Below are 24,558 nucleotides of genomic sequence, written 5' to 3'. Positions count from 1 at the left end.
CCTAAATATATAACAGTTTTTGTTTGTTTTAAATGCAGTTGCTTTTGTAGTATGGCAGTATTAAGGTTTATTTATAATTTTCTGTGCCAAACTATTTGATCAAACTATTATCTAATTGTATTTTAAAATTTATCTTTTTAGGGACAGTATGGAAATTACCAGCAGTGAAAAAGTACTTACATTCCAATAGCCAGTATCTGTTAGCAGCCATATTATCACCTCAGCACTGTGGACACCTCCCTGTGAAGAGATCCTTCCATTCCATCTAGTTTTTGGAAAAACCTTGTGGCTAAGTGGCTGTTTCTTCAGTAAGCAGCATTTGTGGCTTAGTTGTTTAAAGGCTTTAGTAGCTAAAAAATACTCTTAATTTCACATTTCTACTCTAGATGGCAACATTGGACAGAAAATACGACATAACCAATTCGCAATGAATTTGGAACTGTGTTTCAAATGGACTGTTACAGACTGAAAGGTGTGAACAGCTTTGTATGTTTTATGAAGGTTAAGGGAATGTAATACTTTTCCACAGATTCTTTTGTAAGGGGAAGAGGGAAATGTACACTTTTTACAGTAGTAATATTTTGTATATTATGTTTATTTCATGTGGTAAATATGCAAGGCGGTACACTACGTATTGGACAGAATCAGAAATCCTCTGTTAATGTGGATTGGAACATGGTGTATGCTTGACTGGGTTGGTCTCAAAATGGTGCACTCAGATCAGATGAAGGTGAAGGTGAGGGAGAAGATAAAGCACACCATATGTCCAGTGTTAGTGTTCTTTAGGGGAAATTCAGATCCCTTTTATCTGTTAGATAATCAGGGGCACTGTGAGAGAGTTTTGAGTAAAAACACATTTTTTAAAGCTTTCAAGTTTTGTGGTTTAAAACCTTTTTATAAGGATCATTTATAATACAGTTTTAAAATGTGAGGCAATAAGAATTACTTCATGTTGAATCTGAAGAATCTTGGTAACAGTTTCAATTATATGAAATGGTAATTCTCTCCTAAAATAGCAATAAGTGAAAATGGAAGTGTTAATTTTACCTTGTTTGAGTAATCAGGTAGTAAGTAGTATCCAAATATTTTTTAAACAATATCAAAGAAGTGTCAACATTGATTAATTTTATTTTTAACATTAGAAGGTTAATTGGTTTATATAATAGAAAAATCCAGGAGACTTACAGACTTTTATTTCAACTTTCTTAACTGGAAATAATACCATTTATAAAGGGACACTTTTAAGTTTTCCTCTTTTTTATGTTGGTTAATGTAACGCAAAAGAATGTTCAGGAAAATGCTTATTGATGAGGTTAATTATGATCTGTATTAAAAGCAGAGAAGCTGCATTCTAGATCACTTTGTTCATTAGCATTGAGTATTTAGTCGTGTTTGAGACTGTCCTGTGCCTGATTATTTTAACTCAATTCAGGGATATTGCATTAGACAGGAAATCATGCATTGAGAAGTTTATAACCACAATTATTTAAGCATAATCTGAAAACATCTAGCCCAAAGGTAAGTTGCTATTTTCATAACAGTTGCCTATGCCCAGGGAATAAAATGTATTCTCTGTAATTGAATTGGATTTTCCCACTTCTAACTGGAAATAAAACAGAGGGGGTGCCATTAATTTGAATAAGCAAAACATACTGTTCTCAACATACTGTAATCAAAAGGAGGACTTTCAATGTGTCTACGTGTATGTATGAAAGAGAGTGTGTGTGTTTTAAGGGCAGAATAGTTTTGTTTTTTTCTTCAACTTGGTCAGTAGAAAATGGACATCAAGTTTGAACAGACAAAGCATGGACAGCCTTGTTGTGATTGAAATGCTTAGAGGTTCTGTGCCAATTTTCCACCACTGTGTACTTCATTGCTATTTAAAACTGTATCAACTCTAACGGAAGAATAAATTATTTGTGATTTTAATTTTCTCATTTGTTTCTTTAAATTAGATCTCTTTGACTGTCTTGTTTTGTCTGGAGACTATGCTGTGGGTATTTCATATAAGTTAGTCCAGTATAAGCAGACTATATTTGTATTCTAGGACTTTATCAAAATTCTCTTGCCATGCCCAAGTTAATTAGAATTAACTGTTCAGTAATCAGCATGTTGTGTGGGCTGTTTGTTACAGAATTCTTTCTCTGAAAATGAAGTCCAGGAGGCTATAATCAAGATGACTGAATTAGATAAATGAGTTGAGGAGACAAAATTGTACTAAACCCAACCTGGTCTAGATACGTTATCTCATTTGAAATAAGCTCAACTGACATTAAGAAATAATTTGTCTTGCCAACCCATCTTCTGTTGTCTTACTCTCCTTTTAATGGAAACTAAAATTGCAATTTTAATAAGCAGAATTTCCTCCAGGACTTTCTTCCTGGAGACTAGTGCATTTGCAAGGTTTAATTGTTTTATAACAGTCTTACTTCGTAAAAGTTTTAATTGGTGGTGACAAAAATTACCTACTCCTTTGTTACCTAGGAAGAATTTACCAGCACCTTTCTGCCACATTTGTCATTTCCCATATAGACTATATATTCTAAAGATAAAATTTTTATTTTATCAAAATGTATATTATTATGAAGAAGAAATTATTCAAGCATCCCATAACATTCCAGGAGCAATATATTAACACAAATGCAGGGTGGTTATTGATTAACATTTAAAAATACTTAACTGTGCTAGTTTAGTTTTTTAAGAATATGTTAGTATTATTTTGAAGAGTTGTGGTGACACATTGTTTTTGGTTTCATTTTTAATTTTTTAATGGAATTTTCAAACATACATCTAAGTGGAGAGAATGGTATAATGAGCCCACATACCAGTGACTGACTTACCCACTTAGCATCTCATGACCAATCTTGTGTTGTCTGTACTCTGACCCCAAAGTTGAAGAATACACTATGTCCTTTAATTATTGCAGTAAGTATCTTTGTAGAGACAAGTACTCTTTTAAAACTCACCATGACATTTAAGGACTCTTCCTGTTACTGAAATTTTGTATTTTCAGTGTTAACAGTGAATTAGAAAGCCATCTGAGAAATTGTATGAATTAATGACTGTGTTTTATTTTAAATAGTCATTTATGTTAAATACGTAAGTAAAAATAGATTATACAGAAAGCAGACATTCTCCATAATTTTATTTCTTAAAGATAACAATAATTTAGAGGTTTGATATATTTCTTCCGACTATAGTTTACACACAGAAGCTAACATACGAGGTGTGTCCAGAAGGTATCCAGCCATGTAATATGAAACAGATTTATTGAAGAAGGTACAAGATACAAGAAATATTGTCTATATGACAGTGGTGCCTCAGGCCCCTTCAAAGTAGGCACCTTGAGACCTCACACAGTCCTCCCCGTAGCCATCAGCTGCTGCATTGTATTTTCCTGAATCTCAGCGATGGTCTGAAATCTCTTCCCTTTCAAAGGTGATTTTAGTTTTGGGAAAAGCTAGAAGTCTCATGGTGTCAAATTTGGGTTGCAGGGGAGCTGAGCTGCCTGGGTGATACGATGTTTCACCAAAAAATTCTGCACGAGATGTGATGCATGAGTTGAGTTTGGTGCATTGTCATGACGAAGTTGCCAATCACCAGTTGCCCATAGCTGTGGCCTTCTGAATCTGAATAGTTTCTGTGGAGGAATATTCAAGCTTAAGGCAAATATGATGCAGATTCATTGCTTTACTCATTTAGTCATTTTGAGTGTGACAGCCACACAGTACACATGCTTACTCAGTGGCGTCATTACACTAATACAGTGAAGTCGTCATTGTTCATGCATGCACATTCCAGTCCACTCTCTTTGGCTGCCAGGTTACCATCAGGGTGATGCAAATCATTCTTGTTATATTAACAATGGCTGGATTTTTCTGGACAGACCTCTCACACATTCATTTGTCTCCTACATATTGCACATCTTTTCATCCTCTTCAGTATTTTTTAACTTTGGCATATGATGTATAATGTATATCTATACTATATTAGAGTTTTAAGATTTTATATAGTCAAAATTTTATAGCTTGTTGCAACCTCCATACTTAAAAATTTATTAAAATATTCCCGCATTAGCTTATATTTTAAAAAAATTTGTACATGGTATGATTTAGAGCCTTAGTTGTTTTTTTTTATGTGGATACAGTTTTATATCACGTATTGAATAAAGCAATGATTTGAGGTGTCACCTTGTTCTGTTTGTTTTTAATATTAATTATACTTAAAGCATGTTTGATTTGTGCTATTTCAAAGATTAGTTGGATTTATTTAAGTATAACTTCATTTAATTTACATAGATTTGTGAGTTTTTTCCCCTCCAACAATAGGTGAGAATTAACTGCAAAGGGTATACACAATGACTGGCTTCTTAATAGAGAATTAGTGAAATGTAATTTTATATAGAATGACTAGAACATATTGGAGATTATTGTTTGTTGAAGGTTTCAAGCTTTTTAAATTGTTTGAGCCCTACTAAGTATCTCCATACCTGCCCCCAAATATCTCAATTTGATTACTACCAAAAAATTAAATCAATAACAAATCATTTTATCATTTAGAACTCTTAAGTCTCAGAAGTAGACAATGCAAAGTACTTTTTGTATTAATTCAATAAAAGCCTATGAATAGTGTGATCCTGTAATTTATTGCTCTGGGAAACTTGAGAATCATAGTGGCTATTACATACACAAAAACATAACACATACATGTATATACATATACATGCATGTATATGTGTGTTATATAGTTGTGTCTGTATGTGGGTAAATGTGTATGTGCTTTTTAATTTTATTGTCCTGATAGGGAGCCATAGTTTAAGAACTTAGATACATGAGTGATGCATTTGTGTTCGCAAAGGCTGTAATTTTTTACTGTGATAATATACTGTGAGGTTTCTCATGAAGCAGTACATTAAAAAGAATTATTTGAAGCTAAAATAGATGAGTAAAACAATTCTGAATATCTTGAGAGATTTTCATTATTTTTAATCTGTCAGGGAATACTGATTATTCCCCAGTATTACCTTTTAAAAATAATATCCAAGTTTTGGGTGGGCACGTGGCTACCTACCTAGTTACTACATTTTACAGCCTCTTTTGCTGTAAAATACATGGTGATGTGACTGTAAGTTCAGCCAGTGAGATGTGAGCTAGAATAGTGTGTGCAACTACTAGATCACATCCTTCAAAGTGGGCTCCGTTTTCTGTTTACCAAGGGCTGCAACATGGTATACTAGTGGTGAACTTTGTTCTTGTGGATTGGGAAAATATTCTAGAGAATGGCAGTGCAATCTTAAAAGTCCCTTGAATTGCTTCATGAAGTCCAGTCTTGTGCTGCCTATCAGCTTGGACTTTGACACAACAGAAATAGCACTTCTGTCTTACTAAAGTCTTACATGTTACAGCAGCAAAGCCTGTACTTGATTGTTAAGGGTCACGTAGTGGAGAGCCAGTTCATACTACCCTGCAACGTATTTATTCTGTATGGAGTTACAGTTTTTAGGAATGACAAGTTAGTGTATTGTATGTGTAATGCACTTCATAATCATTCAGTTCATGTTCCTGACTAATGAAGTATGACAAAATTCTTTATTTTCCTGCAAGATCATCCTTTTCCATCACTTGAATGAATTGCCTACAGTATTTAGTAACAATTTAGTTCATTTAAAAAATTGGTTAAAATATACTTAGTATTATCTTTTTGTCATCTGCGTAGTTAAAAATTTTATAAGTAACATGTTTTCTAAGTACTCCTTTTGAGAAGTACGTTAGGTAGGACTTCATAAAATCTTTTAGGTTTATAACTTTATTTTGGCTTCTATCGCTTTAATTTGTTCTTGGGAATTTTTCTCATTTGTTTTCTTGTCATTTCCTTAGTTTTCTGACTTTCACTATAAGAAGTTTATACTTTGATTCTAGTTCCCTGCCAACTTTTCTTTTTGGTGGGGAAAAAAAGATGTACTAAAAGCATTTTGATTTTACATGTATAGTGGCTTTTATTCAGCCTAGGTCAATATAAAGAATTTTATATCTACAGAAAGTGTATCTATATTAGCTATGGAAGGGTATTTTGGAATAATGATTGTTTTTCATATATTATTTAATACACATCAATTTTTAAAAATTTTTTCAGAACTCCTGATGTCCGTGCTTCAAAGTGCTGTTTATAGCTATCATGGATTTTATATTCTGTTAATATGACTCTACTAGGGAATTATTTCTGTTAATGCTTAGTATTAATAAATTAAGAGCAAGGAAGTGTGACTGTGGCTTCTTTTCAGTACAGACATCAGTCTACCCATGGAAATCCTGTCTTCTGTTCAATAATTTCAGTATTTAATTCTTTCCCAAGATTTCGCTTCACAGCGAGGTTTTGTCCTTCCAGCTCTACACGTTAGTGCTCAGTCCTCATTCCCACATAAACACGACCATTTTGAAAACATGAACTGATATTAATTACCCCCTTGGCACCCAAAAGTCAGGATTTCCTGATGCGGCACGCTAATGTAAAATGCATTAGTGCCGATGCTGGCTCCAAGGGGTAACACTCTCTAAATAAACAGGGCGATGTTTTTCTTTATTCACGATTCTCAGGCTGTTCTGAAAGTCATTCATCCTCCATACCCCCCCTCCCAAAGCATTTTGAATTTTAATAAGTTATAACTGGATTTTCAAAGAAAGAATTGAATTGCAAGCTGCAAATCAATAACATTTAACTTCGGTTTTTTGAAATAAAATCTACCTATATTGAATGGCTTTGTACCATAATTTGCAATAGTCTGTTGGAAGATAAATCAGACTAGTTCAGCCAGTGACGTGTGAGCTGTGTTTAATGATTGGTATCACTAAAAGTCTCATTTTTGACTAGGAATTTTCCTTCAAAATACAAAATGGACAAGGAGGCTGGTGACTTACAGCCAGAAGGAATGTGTATGGGGTTTTCTGTTTTGGGGTGTGTGTCTGTGTGTGAACATTCCATGTAGACCAGTGGTCAAGAAGGCCATTATTTTATGCTCTGGTGCACCCTCTTGAAACACTACTGCTACTAGATAAAAGTGAATAAGGCAAAGAGAGCCAGCTTCAAACAAGGGTGAGCGTCTCTAGGCAACAAAAATGGGGCAAAAAAAAAAAATTGGTGAGTGATGCCGAAAGCACAGCCTTCCAGGTTCTGAGTCTAGAAGCTGGCAGTGGTACTTGAGAAATTGGCTTCTAAAAAAAAGCAAAAGAAACCAAAAATATTACCCAAGATTGGATATCGGGGCCAGGCTTACTGCTTAAAGTCAGAGGCTAGAATGTAACTCTACCTGACTGTTCCCACTGAGGTGTCAAAAAGCTTGTTCCTGATTATCACTACCTAGGACCTTGTTTTGAGAAAGCTGAAGATAATGATGCTAGGAGATGCCTCTTGATCTGGAGCTGAACCAAGGTATTCTGAAGTTTGGTATTTACAGGTTTACAGTATTCCTAAAATAACCATTGCAGGGAGGAAGTTCTCAAAGATTTGGTTATGGACTCGATATAAGGGTCCAAGGGTAGAAGGGGAAGTACAGAATGGAAAAAGGGTGGGGAAGAAAGAGGGAAAAATAGTAAAACCTCCTACTTTAAGCCCATGAACTAAAAGTTTAGAATACATCAACAAAATCACTTGACAGAACATGTATTGCCACCACATAAAGTTAATTTTGTAGAACAGTCTGACATTTAAAATGAATGTTGGGTGGCCAGTTAGCCCAGTTGGTTAGAGTGTGGTGTTTATAATAAAATTATGAATGTTTAGGATGCTCAAGGAAATTGATTAATTCACAGATCCTCAAGTAGATATGAAATAAACACATGGAGAAGTAAAACAGGTATAAAAGTTAGAAATCTTACATGTGAAGAACAGTCATCACAGTTATTAAGAACCACATCTAAAACAAAAGCAAACTAAGAGGACAGCTAGATCAGGAGCAGAACCATAGAAACGAAAATCACATGGAGGGTTAGCAACGGGAGTGGGAGAAGGAGAAGGGGGGAGAAGGTATAGAAAATAAGTAGCATAGACGGTAGGTAGAAAATAGACGGGGGAGGGCAAGAATAGTATGGGAAATATAGAATCTAAAGAACTTGAGACACATGGTCATAAACTAAAGGGGAGGAATGGTGGGGGAGGGGGTGTGCAGGGTGGAGGGGAATGAAGGGAGGAAATAGAACAACTGTAATGGCATAATCAATAAAATATATTACGAAAAAAAAAGCCCAATTGGCAGAAACAGGCTGGACACAGTTAAAGAGGTTTGTGAATTAGATGGTAGTCTAAGAAATTGTCTCATATCAAAGAACAAAGGAACAAAAAGATTTCAAAAAATACGAACCTTTAAGAGAGATGGAAATGAATGCAGAGTTTTAATAAGGTAGTTCCAGGAGGAAAGGGAGGGATTGGTAGAAAATGCAATACATTCGAAAATGAAAAAGAAAAGCTGAGAATTTTCCACAATTGAATCTATGAATACTCAGACTGTAAATTCACACTGAATTCAATCAGGGCAAAGCAAAATGAATTCATATCCAGATACATTATGATGGTATTCAGAAAGAAATCTAAAATTTAACTACTTGAGAGAAAAGGTACATTACCTATAAAATAAAATTTAGGAGGATTTTCTGCAACAATTGAAAGGGGATTGAGGTATTGAGGGAAAATAAGTCAATCTAAATGTTACACCAGGTAAACTATATTTCTATAGTGAGGGCAAAATAAAAAGTTTTCAGATTTAAAAACACCAGGAGAGCTTGTCACCCAAAGGTGTATTTCAGCAAAAGTAAAGATCAGAGGAAGGTGTAGGATCCGTAAAAGAATAGAGATTACATAAAATCTGTCACATAAAATTTATAGTAAACACTCATTTGGGTGCAAAAAAAAATAATAGGTTGATTGCATCATGACCTCAGTTCTTTACCTCTCCCTGAGTTCATACCTTTTGTCAAGTGATTTTGCAGTTTCTTTCACTGAAGAGGTAGAGTTAACTTTTCTGCCCCTCGATTCTGAGTTTGGCCATGTGACTTGCTTTGGCCAGTGGGATGTTAGCAGATGAGACTCCCATACAAAAGAATCTTATAAAAACACTGCCTCTACTCTGTACCTCTGCCTTCGCCATGGAAAACTGCCCAGGCTAACCTGCTGAAGGAATGTGAGGCATATGAGGCAAAAAATACCACAATTGACACCAGCTGACTTACAGGGACGATCAGAAGATCCACCAAGCCAACCAGCCAGTTGACCACAGGTGCGTAAGCACGTCTAATCTAGGTGAGCTAGACTGCAGGCTCTGAAGCTAATTGCATGCTTAGTGTACATCCCTGGTTTTTGAGTTCGTTATGTAGCATTAAGTAGGCAGTGGATATGACAAGGTACAAGTGAGGAAGCATGGTGGTGAATCAATAAGGTGTGCTAAGGGACTTTCGTGGTCAAGAGAATAGACTGAAAAGCATTAGACTTTTTTTTGGAAATTTTTAGGTGAAGTTAGAGTAATATTAAAAGTGTTAGCATAAAAAGTGTAAGGGCCAACATTAAAAAATAAATGCAATTCATGGATGGAACTGGAAAGCAATTCATTATGCCAAATGAAATAAGCCAGGTGGTAAAAGACAAATACCATATGATCTTACCTTTAACAGGAAGCTAAACAACAAAATAAGCAAGCAAGCAAAATATAACCAAAGACACTGAAATAGAGAACAGGGGGACAGTGACCAGAGGGAAGAGGGGAGGGAATTTAAGGGGAGAAGGGGAAGGGTTTGCAGGAACAAGTATAAAGGACACATGGACAAAAACTAGGGGGGGTAGAAATGGGAGGGAGGTGGGAAGGACTTGGGAGGGGTGGGCTGGGACGGGAGTAAAAGACAGAAAACTACTTGAACAACAATTAAAAATATAATATATATATATATATATATAAAGAAATGTCAGAAAAAATTTTAAAAAATCAATGCAGTTCAGAAATTTAGAGCCAGAAAAGAGGGAGGGAGAGGGAAAAGGGAGAAGATGTAGAGAAAATGTAAGAATCCAATGAAAGGAAGGGAGTAAGAGAAAAAAAGTAGAATATATTACGAAAAAAAGATGATAAGAATTGTATCTAGATATGTCAGTAGTGACAATAAATGTAAACAGATTAAACTTATTAAAATACATTAAATTGGGAGGAAACTCAACTATTCTTATTGAGATTACTAAAACAAAATATAACAAAAGTAGAAAATAGATGCAGGTATATATGATAATACCAAAGCAGAATTTAAAGCAAAAGCAGTAAAGAAAGAGGAGGATCCTAAGTAATAAGTAGAAAAACCATTTACAGTATCACAACTTTGGAGTACAAAAGCAAAAATGGAGAATTACAGGCAAAAATGTAAATCTCCAAAAGCATAGTGGAAATTTCAAGCTACTTCTAACAGAAACTCAGAGTATAGAATCGTTCTGTGTAACAAAAATATAACACCAGCCCCATATGTGATTTAAAATTTATTTTAGCTATATTGAAAACAGAAATAACTATTTTAATATATTTTACCACTATATGTAAAATGCTATCTCAATACTTAGAAAATTTGTGAGACAGTATATATATTTTTAATATTGTCTTAGAAATCTAGTTATTATTTCATACAGTCCATCATTAGTCACATTTCAACTGCTCAGTAGCCACATCTGGTCAGTGGCTACCATACTGGATAGACTTGATGTGGAAAGTCTAATGGATAACAACTAAAAAAGTTTTTCTTTACAGGACAGTATACATTATTTCAAGTACATGTATACTTGTACATGACAGTATACATTACTTCAAGTACAAGTGATGTTTCCAGAATTAACCTTATACTAATCTACAAAAGTCTGATTATGATTTAAAGGATCACTGTTATATAAATAACTCTGACAACAGGAGCATGTGCTACTGAGGTTTAAATTATTAATAACATTAATACATTTATTAATAAGTAACTTGAAGTTAAAATAATCAGAGTGGAAATTTTAAGAAATTAGAACTAAACTACAACAGAAGTTATCAAAAATTGCGAGATGCCAATATAACAGTTCTTAAAAGTAAATTAACAATCTTAAATACTTTTGTATAAAAACAGAAAAGATGGAAAGTAAATTTAACTTAGGAATATTGATAAGGAGTCAAAATTTAAGTGCAAATAAAAAATGTAAGGAAGGATTTTGAAGGCAATAATAAAGTTAAGAGAATAAATGAATGAAATAAAAAAAGAGCTTTACCAAAAAGAAATCTGGTTTTTGAATAAATAAAAGCCAAAAATAAAATAAAATATTAAGACACAGTAAGCTATTCTAGAGAGAGAAAGAAGAAAGAGACTGTAAATATGACATACATTCCAAATCTCAAAAGTATACTATAAAAGAACGGCGTGGCAAACCTCATGAACTACTTACGTTTTACATTCATGGGAAATAATGTAAATAGGTGTGACATGAGATGTAGTCTGGCCTTTTTAGGAGCCATGACTAGGTGTAGGAATCAGGTCTTTAATCACTGGCAGCTCATTTATGAGTCACTCTCATATATGACAATGACCACCTTTCCTCTGTGCCCGCAGGTAGTCATTGTCAGCCCCTGAAGGCAGGGACTTTGTTTTGTCTTGCTGGCCACGCAGTGCCTAGAATGATATTCAGTGTAGGAGGAGAGTTCTGGAAATTTTGGTTGGAAGAAAGCATATGGGGAATGTTGATTATGAATTAGGATGTATGCAGAAATTTAAGATTTATATATTGTAAATGAAGTAAAAAAACAAATGGATTAGTGACTTTGAATCGACACCTTCTCCATGATTCTATAATTCTGACCTGTCCTGACGTCATTGGGCTGCAGAATCTGGCCTGACCTATGGTGAGGTTAATATAATGTGTCTGTATCTGACTTGGATTCCCTTGGAGGTGTCCTGTCACATACAGTGTATGCACATATCTGGCCCTAGGAGTTTTGGATAAGGGAGTGTGAGCCTGTGTAAATGTCTATACTGAATTTGTATAATAGAATAGATTTCCTATTTAAGTGAGCCAGGGGTAGTTTGCCTGGCCATACTGGTGATTTATTAATAAGTTAAAGCACTGCAATAATTTATGGTTAAAAACAGTAAGCATGGAGAAACTTTGTACTGCTTCCCTTTGTTAACCAAAAAAGTTTCCTTGGGGGAGTAAGTTTTATATGGGAGTGCAGATGAAAGAACAGTGACACCGATGACAACATTCCTCTATTTTGGTCTCTTGTCCTCTATTTTGTGCCCAGAGAAAAACAATTAGGAAGGATTCTACAACTTGCTGGGAAAAATATGTGCTATTTTGCTCCTTCATCAATGTAGCCAACTGAATGATACATATAATACCTCCCATCATGAACTTCTGCAGCCTTGCCTCTTCACATCTCATGATCTTGGCTGCATGCCCATTCTACTGCTCAGTGCTCCCAGTGTTTCTTCTCCCTCCCTCTGTGCCACCCCTCCCAGACATTGTTCCATTTCAAGTGGCTTTCCTTACTGTATAATATTCACTCAGCCATGTTCAATCAAGCTGCCTGTTAATCCTGTTTCGTTTATCAACATTTTAAACCTTCTAAGCATTTCCAACTTCATCTAGTAGCCAGATTCTTTACGCGAGGGGTGAAGGGTTTCTGGCCTGGTATATGTAATTATTAGTAATAATTTGTCTTCTATCAAAAATGGGTAGCAAGAGCACCTTAGTAAGCCTGTGTGGGACCTGGACACTTGGACTGATGTATCAATAAGTTTGACATAGCACAGCAAAGAAGATGTGTGAAAATTCAGGCTGAAAAGGATAAGCCGTATAATATCTCTTCTTATTTGGAAACTCAGATCTAAAATTATCTTGAGAAAGAAATACTACCTCCTAGGTTGAACTAAATATATTGTATCTTATCTCATCTAATTACATCGCTTTAACTTTACTCCCTTTATGCCCTTAAGGTTGGGTTGGGAAAAAGTCTTAGCAGCTGCTTCCTTAGCAAACCCTGTTTAGGTGGGTTAACGCCTTATTTGGAATGTGTTTTGAACCTCAGCTTAAAGTACCAAAACGTTCCACTTTAATAACCTAGATTTCCAACCTCTCCAGAGTGATCAACAAAAATTAATTCTCTATAAATGTTGAATGAATGAACCAATGATCTCTTAATAGATAATTTTCATTCTTTGTGATTGCCTCTCAGTATCATTCCATATCACTGTCTACTCCCTCTTTCTTACATCACTCTTCTCCCTGGGTGCCTCTCATGGCCCTCGATAGCCTCCATTTTTACTTCCTCACTGGCTTTTTCTCATCTTCTCCCCATCCTCACTTTTTACTGCCTGCCCTTTAAATGTGGGTTTCCTCCAGGGTTTCATCCTCACTGCCTTCTCTTGCTATCTTATTAAATATGTTCTCCCTGGGGGAATTCTACTCATATCCCAGGTTGACTACTGCCTGTGCACTTGATGCCCCAGCCCAGACCCCGGCACTTCACGCTGGACCAGTGGTGTGCTGTGGCCAGCTTGCACCAGCTCGTGGGAGCCAATTGTTGAATTTGCAGGAGTTTTGTGTGCCAGTCACTAAAGGTGCTATTACTGAAATTTTGTGAATTTATAATTAAATATAGTAAAAATAAAAGTCATGCTGAAAAGTCATTATTTTCTAACAATTTTGCTATGTTTTTCTGATTATCAATGATCTTGAGGTAGTGTATATCTTATATTTGTATGTTGGAAATACAGTTGACCTTGGAAAAACAGGTTTGAATTGCGTGAGTCCACTTATATATAGATTTTTTCCAGTAAATACTGTAAATGTATGTTCTTCTCTTTCTTATGATTTTCTTAAAATTTTCTCTAGCTTTATTATAAGAATACAGTATATGCTACATACAGTATATGAAATTATATGATGTTTATGTTATCAAAACAACAGTAACTATTTCCCCACTACCCCAGATCAATCGTTCCTAGAGATAACTAGTTAATTGCTGTTAACAATTTGATACATAGTTTTCACAAATCTATAAGTACATTTGGAATTTACTTCCAAAGTAAATTGAGGTCTGTCCAGAAAAAGTCCAGCCATTGTTAACATAATGAGAATGGTTTGCATGACATTGATGGTACCTGGCAGTCAAGGAGGGTGGTCTGGAGTGTGCATGTGTGAACAGTGATGACTTCACTGTACTAGTCAGTGGGGCAGGAGACACTGTTGAGTGAGCATTTGTACTGTGTGGCTGTCACATTCAAAATGGCAAAGTGAGTAGAACAATGGATCTGCATCAAATTTTGTGTGAACCTTGAACATTCCTCCATGGAAACTACTCATATGATTCAGAAGACTGAAGCTATGGGCAACTGGTGATTGGCAGCTTCATCACAACAACATGTCTGCTTATGTGTCACGTTTCATGAAGAGTTTTTTTGTGAAACATCAAATTATCCAGGTGAGTCAGCCCCCCTGCAGCCCAGATTTGGTGCCTTGTGACTTCTGGCTTTCCCCGGAAACTAAAATCACCTTAGAAAGGGAAGAGATTTCAGACTGTCAGTGAGATTTAGGAAAATATGACAAGGCAGCTGATGGCGATTGGGAGAACTGGGTGAGGTCCCCAGGTGCCTACTTTGAAGGGGACTGAGGTGTTATTGTCTTATGTACATTTCCTGTGTCTTGTATTTTCTTTAGTGTCTCTATTTTTCATATTACATGGCTGGATACCTTCTGGACAGACCTTGTATATATAAGTGTATATGCAAATATTATATATAATATTCTGGTATTTAACCTGCTATTTTTTAGTCAATAATATGGCTTGAGTATATTAACATGATTAGTTTTGCCTTTTTAATAATTATTTAATATTCCATGGTATAGAAGCACCATTACTTATTGAACAAATTTCCAAATGAAAAGAATTTAAGTAGGTTCAACATTTTTGTTATAAATGAGGAAACATTCTATGTGTAACTTATTCTGTATTTAGCTAATTATTTTAGATAAATTTCTAGAATTGGAATTCCTAAGTTTAAAGATAGGACATTTTCATATACCATTTAACTGCTTCACATTTCTAGACAGCTTTCCAAAAACTTGCATAAATTTACTCCCTAGCCAACAGTGTGGAAGAGTGCTTATTTCTTTACCAACAAAGAGTTTTATCAATATTTCTATCTGATTAAAGTTACATTTTAAGAAATTATTTGTAATAATTCCGGTGATAAAAGATGAAAACTTATACCAAGACTGTTGATATTTCAGATGGAAAATATTCTCTGAGTAGGTTTAGTTCAAAAATGTGTTTAGTAGTTAATTGTTTTGAGAGCCTGTTATGAGTTTATTGAGTTGATTAAGAGGGTGTAGAAATCCTGGGGCTGCTTCCTTCATTCCTCATTTAGTTTCAGACTCCATGGAGGTGAAATGTACCTCTATGGTTTACGACAGTAACATGGTAGAACCCAGTTTAAGAGTTCACTGGTGATATGTAGAAATGGCACTCTCAAACCTTCCAGTATATGGGGAAGGCTTCTCAAAGAAGCTAAGTTCTCCATATTCTAGAGCCATTATAAAATTCTTTAAGAAGAAAATTACCTTACATCTTTCATCAGTAAGGAGAGTAACTTAATGTCAGCTATTAGAATTACAAGTGAAAATATACATTTAGATGAAAAGGAAATTGAAAGCATCATCATTAGAACAAATATTTTGCTAGAAGTTTATGTTTTGTATCTCATGTTCATCTTGATCTCTTTTACTGGACCATATTCCCAGAGGTTTTTTTTTGTGTGTGTCTGTAACTTTGAAACAAATGTGATTTGAATTTTTTTGGCTCAGGATCCTCATGACATGGATGTAGTGTACTTCCCTGCTACTTGACTTTGGCCTTGGCAAAATTCTTTGCTTTGGCTAACAGAATAGGGTGGAAGTTTTACTTTTGAATTTAGATCTGTGAGATGAACATGCCCTGGGCAGCCCAATGCTTCAAGGATAATGAGAGATGCATGGCCAGATTCAGTCTAGTATGTGAAGCAGTACCACCCCCACTGATTCATAAAACCATGAGAACAAATGCTTAGTGTTCTGTGTCACTAGTTATTGTGGTTGGTTGTTATGCAGCATTGTTTTGGCAGTAGTTAACTGATATACAATTAAAAAAAACAGTTCTTAGTACTTCTAAAGTGTTTCCACAGAAAAATTCAGCACACTTACTTCCAATAGGTTTTGTATTTGATGGTTAAGTCTTTATTTTGTACAGTGTTTTCTTAGATTAACAGTTCAAGAGAATATTCACCCAACTTTGTTCCTCATATACTTGGTAAAAATAAAAGCAAACTCAATTTTATTTTCCTCAGATTTCTATTTAAGTGTAAATAAACTTTGCCTGTCCTTTTCATTTCTATGCTAGAGTCATGACAATGAGGAATGGATACTGAAGTTATTAAAGTGTTTCTTTTTTGCATTCAGTTTTCAGAATCCTCTTTATGTCATGAAGGTTTGAAAAATTAAAAATAACTGTACCTCCAGAGATGACTTCTGGAGAAGTATTCTTCCTTGGGATTTTCTAAGCTTATCCTATCCAAACTGGGTCATCATCCTTGCCTAATTTAAAAATCTCCCAGATCCAGTGCTCTGCGAAAATCAATGAGATCTCTCCCACCAGATAATCCCAGCAGCCACACATTATATTCTCTGGTCTGATTCTGCATGAATTTGATTTTATATACTCTATTGTAATAATTTATTAACTTGATAAAATCTGCTGACTCCTCGTGGAAAATATTCTGTTTATATTTTATTTTCCTCTAGCTTTCTTTTTATAGCCTTTATTACTGAGTATTTACATGAGAATAGGGCCTTTGTTTTTTAAAAGTTCATTTGTGCCTGCTGTTTATTGTCTCCCCCGAAGTCACAGCTCTCTGTTTGTGACATACATCGTGCTTTTCATTTTGAAAGCACTCAATGGATCCTGAATAATTAATCTTCTCATCGTGTCCGTGAGTTATCTGGGTGAGTTGAATTAGCCCCATTTTTCTGGCAGGGCAACCCCAAAAGATATAGAAGGTGATCAGCTGAGGATGTCCAAGTTCGTGTGTAAAGCCCCAAATTCTTTTGTACTAGGATAAGCTCCTCTCCTTGGTATCAGTTCTGCTGGTTTATTATCACATATATCATATCATGCCTACCTTTTCTCTGCAACATTTCCAAAGGAAAGATGTATCATCAAGAAAGGAAAGATGAACATTGGGCAATGAAAATTCCCAAATAAGTACTCACTCCACATATTTCTCAGAGGAACGGTTGCTGGATCATCTGTTGGTAAAGTTGGGGCAGTAGCCATATGTAACAATATATTTGCATAGTCTGAGGAGCAGTTTCAGACTTTAGCCCTCCCTACACATTGTTTATTTCTGAACCACAACTCTGGGGTCAATTGGGAAATAACAGAGTAAATCATAAATAGAAGACCTAGTATATTCACATTAGCCACTTAACTACCTTGATTTATTCAGGTTCTTTTGATTGAAATGCCCAGGTAACATTAAGAATTTGCATACTGATTAGTGATTAATAGCTGTGATGATGAAAATATAACCAAATTTTAGGAGACTTCCGCCAAGATGGGGGCATAGGTGGAGATGCCGTGCTTTCTCCCACAACCAAGTTTAGAGACAATAAAATATTAGCAACAGAAAACACAGCCAGAACACAGAAAATTGAACTTTTCAGAAGTCTGATAACAACTAATTCTTCATCCTGACCGGTAAGAGGGGCGAAGCCAGCAGCTGGCAGAGCGGGGTTGCACAGGAAAACTTGGTCAAACGGACTCAGGCATGCAGATCCCAGGCATGGGGTTGCAACGGGCGGACCCAGTGAGCAACCAGCGTACCCAGCGAGGGTGCAGGGCAGCGGGTTGACTGTGGTCCCGCATTCGTGCGCAGATAGACCAGCGAGGGAGTGGGCAGTGAGACTGGACTGAGCAGGCCCCAGCAGTGAGAGGCAGCAGAGGGGACTGCCATTTCCCCACTATGACCCCGCCCCCACATATAGCGTCACAACCCAGCGACCTGGGCAGCCCCGCCCTGGTAAACACCTAAGGCTCCACTCCTCATAATTAATGGGCATGAACAGACCAAAAATGGCTCAAGATCTCAAAGCCTCAGAGCCCGTAACTCTAAGTGACGAAGAAATAGTAAAACTTTCAGATGCACAGTTCAAAACACTGGTGATCAGGATGCTCACAGAACTGGTTGATTTTAGTCACAAATTAGAGGAACATATGAAGGCTAAACTAATTGAAATGAAGGGAATTGCACAGGAAACCAATAGTGATGAAGAGGAAACTGGGACTCAAATCAAGGGAGTGAACCAGAAGGAAGAAAATAATGGCCAAACAGGAAAATATGAAGAAACAAGAATTCAAAAAAAGGAGGAGAGGCTTAGGAACCTCCAGGACATCTTTAAATGCTCAAACATCTGAATTATAGGGGTACTAGAAGGGGGAAAGGAACAGCCACCAGTGGAAAACTTATTTGAACAAATAATAAGGGAGAATTTCCCCAATCTGACAAAGGAAATAGACTTCCAGGAAATCCAGGAAGCTCAGAGAGTCCCAAAGAAGTTGGACCCAAGAAGGAACACACCAAGGCACATCATCATTACATTAGCCAAGATTAAAGTGAAGGACAGAATCCTAGAAGCAGCAAGAAATAAGGGGACAGTCACCTACAAAGGAGTTCCCATCAGACTGTCAGCTGATTTCTCAAAAGAGACCCTACAGGCAAGAAGAGGCTGGAAAGAGGTACTCCAAGTCATGAAATCCAAAGACCTACAACCAAGATTGCTCTATCCAGCAAAGCTTTCATTTAGAATGGAAGGACAGATAAAGTGCTTTTCAGATAAGAGCAAATTCAAGGAGTTCATCATCACCAAGCCCTTATTATATGAAATGTTAAAGGGACTTATCTAAGAAAAAGAAGATAAAAAAGATGAACAGTGAAAGGACAGCAAACTCACAGTTATTAAGAACCACACCTAAAACAAAAGCAAATTAAGTGGACAGCTAGATCAGGAGTGAACCATAGAAATGAAGATCACATGGAGGGTTAGCAACAGGGGAATGGGAGGAGGAGAAGGGGGGAGAAGGTACAGAAAATAAGTAGCATAGACAGTAGATAGAAAATAGATAGGGGGGAGGGTAAGAATAGTATGGGAAATACAGAATCTAAAGAACTTGAGACATGTGTTCATGAACTAAAGGGGGAATGGTGAAGGAGGAAGGGTATGCAGGGTGGAGGGGAATGAAGGGGGGAATAGAACAAATGTAATGGCATAATCAAAATAAAAATATATTAAAAAAGAAAACATAACAAAATTTAAAAAATCTATGAGCAGTTTTTAATATTCAGTTTGGTTTCTCAGAAAAGGGTAAGTTGTGCAGTTCCTGTAGATTGAAGTTCAGGACCATGGGCAATGGCATGAGAGGGTCCCTTGTTCTCCTGCCCTCAGGTGTCCTCCACAGCTTCCAGGTCTTGCTCCCCCGATATAGCCCTTCAAGAACCTTCTCAAATGCAACAATCCCTATCTCTCAATCCATCTTTTGCTTTTGAGTCCATATTACAACCAATCTTTTTTTGAATCCATGTTTATATTTTGCTTGAATTTTTCTTATGTAAGTTATCATTGCCCACTGTCTTCTTCTCCTGGTAGAGTATACATTTCTTGGGGGCATGGACTGTAATGAACTCATCTTCATATTCTCTGATGGCCTAGGATTCCAGTGGCATTCTTCTATTCTTAGTATTTGAATAGTGTTCAAGTCAATGTTAAAGTAACTCATGAAAAGTAATACTTAAAAAATATATATCCCCTTCCTCCAGTTGGGTTCAATTTGGATGGAGAATCTAGTCTCAAAGTAAACCACATGAAGAAAACCAAACATTAACAAATAGTTTGTTATAATAGTTCTGTTATTACAGCTTACCTGAACCAAATCCAGGATTGCTGTTTCGGTGAATTTCATAGTTTTTGTATTTCATGTACTAGAAACTCCAAAAACATTTTAGTCCAAATTTTCTTTTGAAATCAGGAGGCCTCAGTGAGAAATCGGAAACTGAATGGAAGCTCTGCTTTAGTGTGATGTATAAGAAAAAACCACGATGGGATGTAAGTAGGGGAGAGCATGTTCTCATGTGTACTCAAGAATTAATTCCAGCTCTAGCTGGGTCGCTCGGTTGGGGGGGCATTTTCCCATACACCAAAAAAAGCTGCAGGTTTGATTCCTGGTCAGGGCACATATGTACCTTGGTTGTGGGTTCAATCCCCAATTGGAGTGTGTACTAGAGGCAACCAGTTGATGTTTCTGTCTCACATTGATGTTTTTTCTTTCTAAAATCACTAAAAAACATCCTTGGGTAAGGATTAAAAAAGAATTCCACTGCTATTCACCAATCTTTAGGAATTTGGCTATTTGTGTTAGAACCGATGTAAAATTAATCGGTCTAGCTAATTAATAGCACCAGGTCTGCCTTGGCCAGTGAAAGATTTTATATAGTTCTCCCAAAACAGGAATGATTTAAAAGGTTTCCAAATCACGTTATGAGTAGGCTCAGATATTGCCATTGTGTGATATCAACTCATGTTTCTCTTCTTGGAATCATTTTTACCTTCTCCCAGGAAACACGAGGTCAATTTCCTCCCTAACTTGCCCTTCCTGGAAGGCAGTTTCCTTGCCCATTACATCAGTGTCCTCTTGGAAGGCTGGGTAGTAAGAACAATGCATTTTACCTGAGCAGCTAGCTCCTCAGCTGCTCTTTGAGAAGAAAGAGCCTCTTTCACTGGCAGGACTAAGCAGCAGGGGATGGCCCTGTTGAATTCAGAGAACACAGATGTACCCTGAGAGCCCTGGTATTGGAAGCAACATGCCTCCTAACACTCTTCTGCTTGCCTGCCCTTTTGCTGCTAAGATAAAAATGGATATAAATTATTTTAATAAATATTCTTGATTTCTAGTCATCTTCCAAGATTGAGCTATATAGGGAGTTGTTAATTAAACTGTTAGATGAGAATGACATTTACTATTCATGAAATGGATTGAGAAAACCAAGACCTTTGTACAATGCCTTTCACCTTGAGCAGAGGACCTCAGTGTGAGTCCTAGCCTCAGTATTTTCAGAACAATCCCACCCAACAGCCAGTAAATATAAATATTGGACAAGTGAACAGCTCTGGCTCTGTTGCTCTGTGGCGGTTATCCAGAACTCCCCTTGTTTGGTTTAAGTTCACATTCTCCCAAGCATCTTATTTTTATGTCTTGTTCCTCTCTCAACTCTCAGCATTTATTTATTTTTTTTTTAGAGAGAGAGCAAAAGGGAGGGAGAAAGGGTGGGCAAGAGTGGGAGAGAAACATCGATGTGAGAGAGAAACATTGATTGGTTGCCTCTTGCACGTGACCTGACAGGGGATGGAGCCTGCAACGCAGGCATGTGCCCTGATCTGGCAACCTTTTGTTTTATGGGAAGTTGCCCAACCAGCTGAACCACACCAATCTGTGCTCAGCATTCTTTAGAACCTAAATTCAAACACACTTCACTGCAATGCAAAGTCACTTCACTTTTACTGAGTTCCTGTCTTTTACCTAAGTTATCCAGCCCTAGCACCAGTCCTTGGTGGCCTGGTTTCTGCATTGGCTTGCCCAAGACCCTGTGAAGATGGAGTCACATAAATTCTCAGAGTCTCAGGTTTCCTCATGTGCAGAATGGAGCCTAAAACCTACCTCCTGTGGTTTTGTGATGTTAAAGCACCACGTTAGCTCATTTTATTTAACAAACTTACTAAGTACTGCACTGGGCCCTGGGATCTACAGATGAATAAGCTACAGTTTTTTGGTGAAGACAGGCAAGAAGTCATGGCTATAGAGAACAGGAAAGGAAGGTGTAGGAAAGGGGGATAGCTCAGAGGAGTGTCATTTTATCGGCTTGGGTAGGAGAGCAGGTGCATCTGTAAAGGCTTTGAAAGAAAGTCACACTTGACCTGTGTTTCAAAGCACATTTTGGAATTAGACGAATGTGGAAATAGCTTAAGACCCATCTAGAAAAAGGAAACAGATTGGTGTTCCTTAAAGAAATGATGGCCGTACCAGAGAGAGCTGGTCTCTGTGGTCCTTAGCAAGTGGCTTAACCTCTGTGAGCTTTAGTTGCCAAAACTAAAGAAAAATGGGTCGAGGGGCTTATTTATGATCATGAGGTATTGGTTATTGTTATTTCATATGTCTTTTTCTGTTCTCATTGTAACTGTAGCTCACTTTGCTTGGGAGAAACCCTACACATCTCATCTGTGGGTGAGCCTCCTGAGGCAGAGTTAACTCCTCACTTCAAGGGGAGGCATGTGTCTTGGGCCTGGGCCTCCCAGTGCCTTGCATCCTCACAGTGGCAATGGTTGGTTCAGGCATGAGCATGTGGGAACCAACAGAAATCAATTCTGAGACTTTTGAGTTAGTTTTTTTATCTGGGAAGTCTTGGCCCTGGAATAATATTGTGCTAGAACTTCCACACCCAACTGAATCCCACAGAATGCCAATATAAGCAAAGCAAAGCTCGGAAGTGGGAAAGGGAAACTGGACCCCGAGGTCATCACTGTGAGGCCAAGCCTGATACCACTTTTATTCCTATATTCTTTTATAGAACCAGATCTCTGTATGCATAAGCTAGTTTCTGTCCCTTGCCCTAAAACCAAAAGATGTGACTAAGATAGGTTATTTTGAGGACTGAGTGAAATAATATATTAAAGTGTCTGGTAACATGTTTGACCCATAACAGGCCAAGAAATGCTAGCTTCCGTTATGAGCAAAAGCCAGAATGTTGAGAGCATGTGGAGCAGTTGGGGAATTGCTGGTAAATTGCTTTGGTGGGAATGAGTTGTGCTCATGGGGAAGTGGTGGGAAGGAAAAGAGAGAGGGGGCAAGGGGGAAGGCATAAAGGAGGAAGGAAAGAAGGGAGGGAGGGAGGGAGGGAAAGAAAGAAGAGAAGAAGTGCAAGGTTGTCCATTTGGATTTAGCAGTCGTGTGAGAAGAATCCCAGTGCTGGTGTGTGGCATGGTGGGGACAGATTCCAGACCATGGAGTTGAAGAGGGAGCCTGTTGAGGAAATAAAGGCACAGACGAATCACATAAGAGACTTGACTTATTACTTCCAGTAAAGTGTAGGGTTCAGGAAATGCATTTTTTCTCACTTAAAACTTTTCTATGGAGATGAAAGCAGATTAAGAGGAACATGAAGCACAGGCTCAGTCCTATGAGGCAAAGTCTAGGGGAAAAGGGAATATGGGAGCATGGACTTCACACTGATAATGTGGTGGTGAGAATGTGTTTATCTGTTTGTTGTTTATGGATTTTATATTCATTTGCTTATTTAACAAATATTTACCATGTCTCTCTTTGTGCTAACCTGTTCAAGAACAGGGGACACAGGAGTGAACAGAAATGACAAAAATTCCTTATCTCAAGGCACCTACCTCCTAGTGGTGTGAGTGTGTGTGGTGAGTGTGTGTGCGTGTGCATGCAGTGGCTCTGGAGAAAAAAAATAGGGAAGGAGGGTAGGGGTTTGGGAGTGGAGGGGTTATAATTTTAAATAGGCGACCAGGGAAGTCCTCTCTGAGAAGGTGACAATTGAGTGACTTGAAAGAATTGAGGAAGTGAGCCCTCATGCCTTGTGCTGGACAGACTTTTGAGGGCAGAGGAAACATCATTGTATGAATAGCTCAGAGTTTTCTTTTTTCAACACTAGCTAGTAGAGCCATTTCCTGTCTCCTTGAGTCACTCTGCAGAACCAACAGAGGGGGGGTGCATATGAAGCACTCTAAGAAGAAATAGTTCGAAACTGGTCATTGGGGCCGCTTAGTCATTGCTTCCCGCAGTCAAGTATATGGGCCCAGTGGGATTCTGGGCCTTAGACTGACCAAAAGAGAGAGGCCCACTCACCCTGAAAAGGTTAGGATAGCAACTGTAGAGATTGGTGAAATTTATAATATAAATTTCCCCTTCAACTTTTATGTGTGAATTTACAATTATGTTTTCCTAAGTATAAATGAGTTCATTTTGCCTTTGCCAGAACCACTTTACGAGGGAAACGTTACAAATCATCTTTTTATATTTGCTGAATCTGGACCTAATTCCATTTTCAAGAAGTTGTGTTTGCAGAAATAAGGCACATGGAAATGAACAAATGATGAAAAATAGAATATAAAACAATGCCTGAAGTCCTGGCAAATTAAAACTTTGTCAGAATTATTTATAAAATGAGCATCAGTATCCAAAAGTATTTATAATTTGCTCCATGGCTTGTAAAATCTGGTGCAACCCAAACATACTCGGTAGTTCCATGAGACCTAAAACATGTTTCTGAAATCATGTGCTCAAGTCCAATGCAAAGCAAAGATCCCCATATGGTAGGATCCTAATCTTGACATGCAAAATTCTTTAGAACTAGAGACCTTCAGAAGCAGTCAAAAGAGAAGTTGAATTCTGCATGTGACTGGGTTACTCCTGTA

General features: G+C 37.1%; 1 protein-coding gene across 2 annotated transcripts in view; it reads left to right on the top strand.

Annotated features, from left to right (window-relative positions):
- The window catches only part of SS18 (SS18 subunit of BAF chromatin remodeling complex), a 68,761-nt gene extending 66,832 nt beyond the window's left edge, over window positions 1–1,929 (top strand). For both annotated transcript variants that reach the window (XM_037127841.2, XM_037127842.2), the window contains one exon: window positions 142–1,929. In XM_037127841.2, the coding sequence (XP_036983736.2) occupies window positions 142–168 (27 nt within the window). In that variant the 3' untranslated portion in view covers window positions 169–1,929. The remainder of the gene's footprint in view (window positions 1–141) is intronic.
- Window positions 1,930–24,558: the final 22,629 nt, after the last annotated feature.

Source organism: Artibeus jamaicensis, unplaced genomic scaffold (assembly GCF_021234435.1).
Source record: "Artibeus jamaicensis isolate MK-2021 breed Jamaican fruit bat unplaced genomic scaffold, CSHL_Jam_final contig_354, whole genome shotgun sequence".
NCBI classification, from domain to species: domain Eukaryota; kingdom Metazoa; phylum Chordata; class Mammalia; order Chiroptera; family Phyllostomidae; genus Artibeus; species Artibeus jamaicensis.
This window is presented reverse-complemented; position numbering and strand designations above follow the sequence as displayed.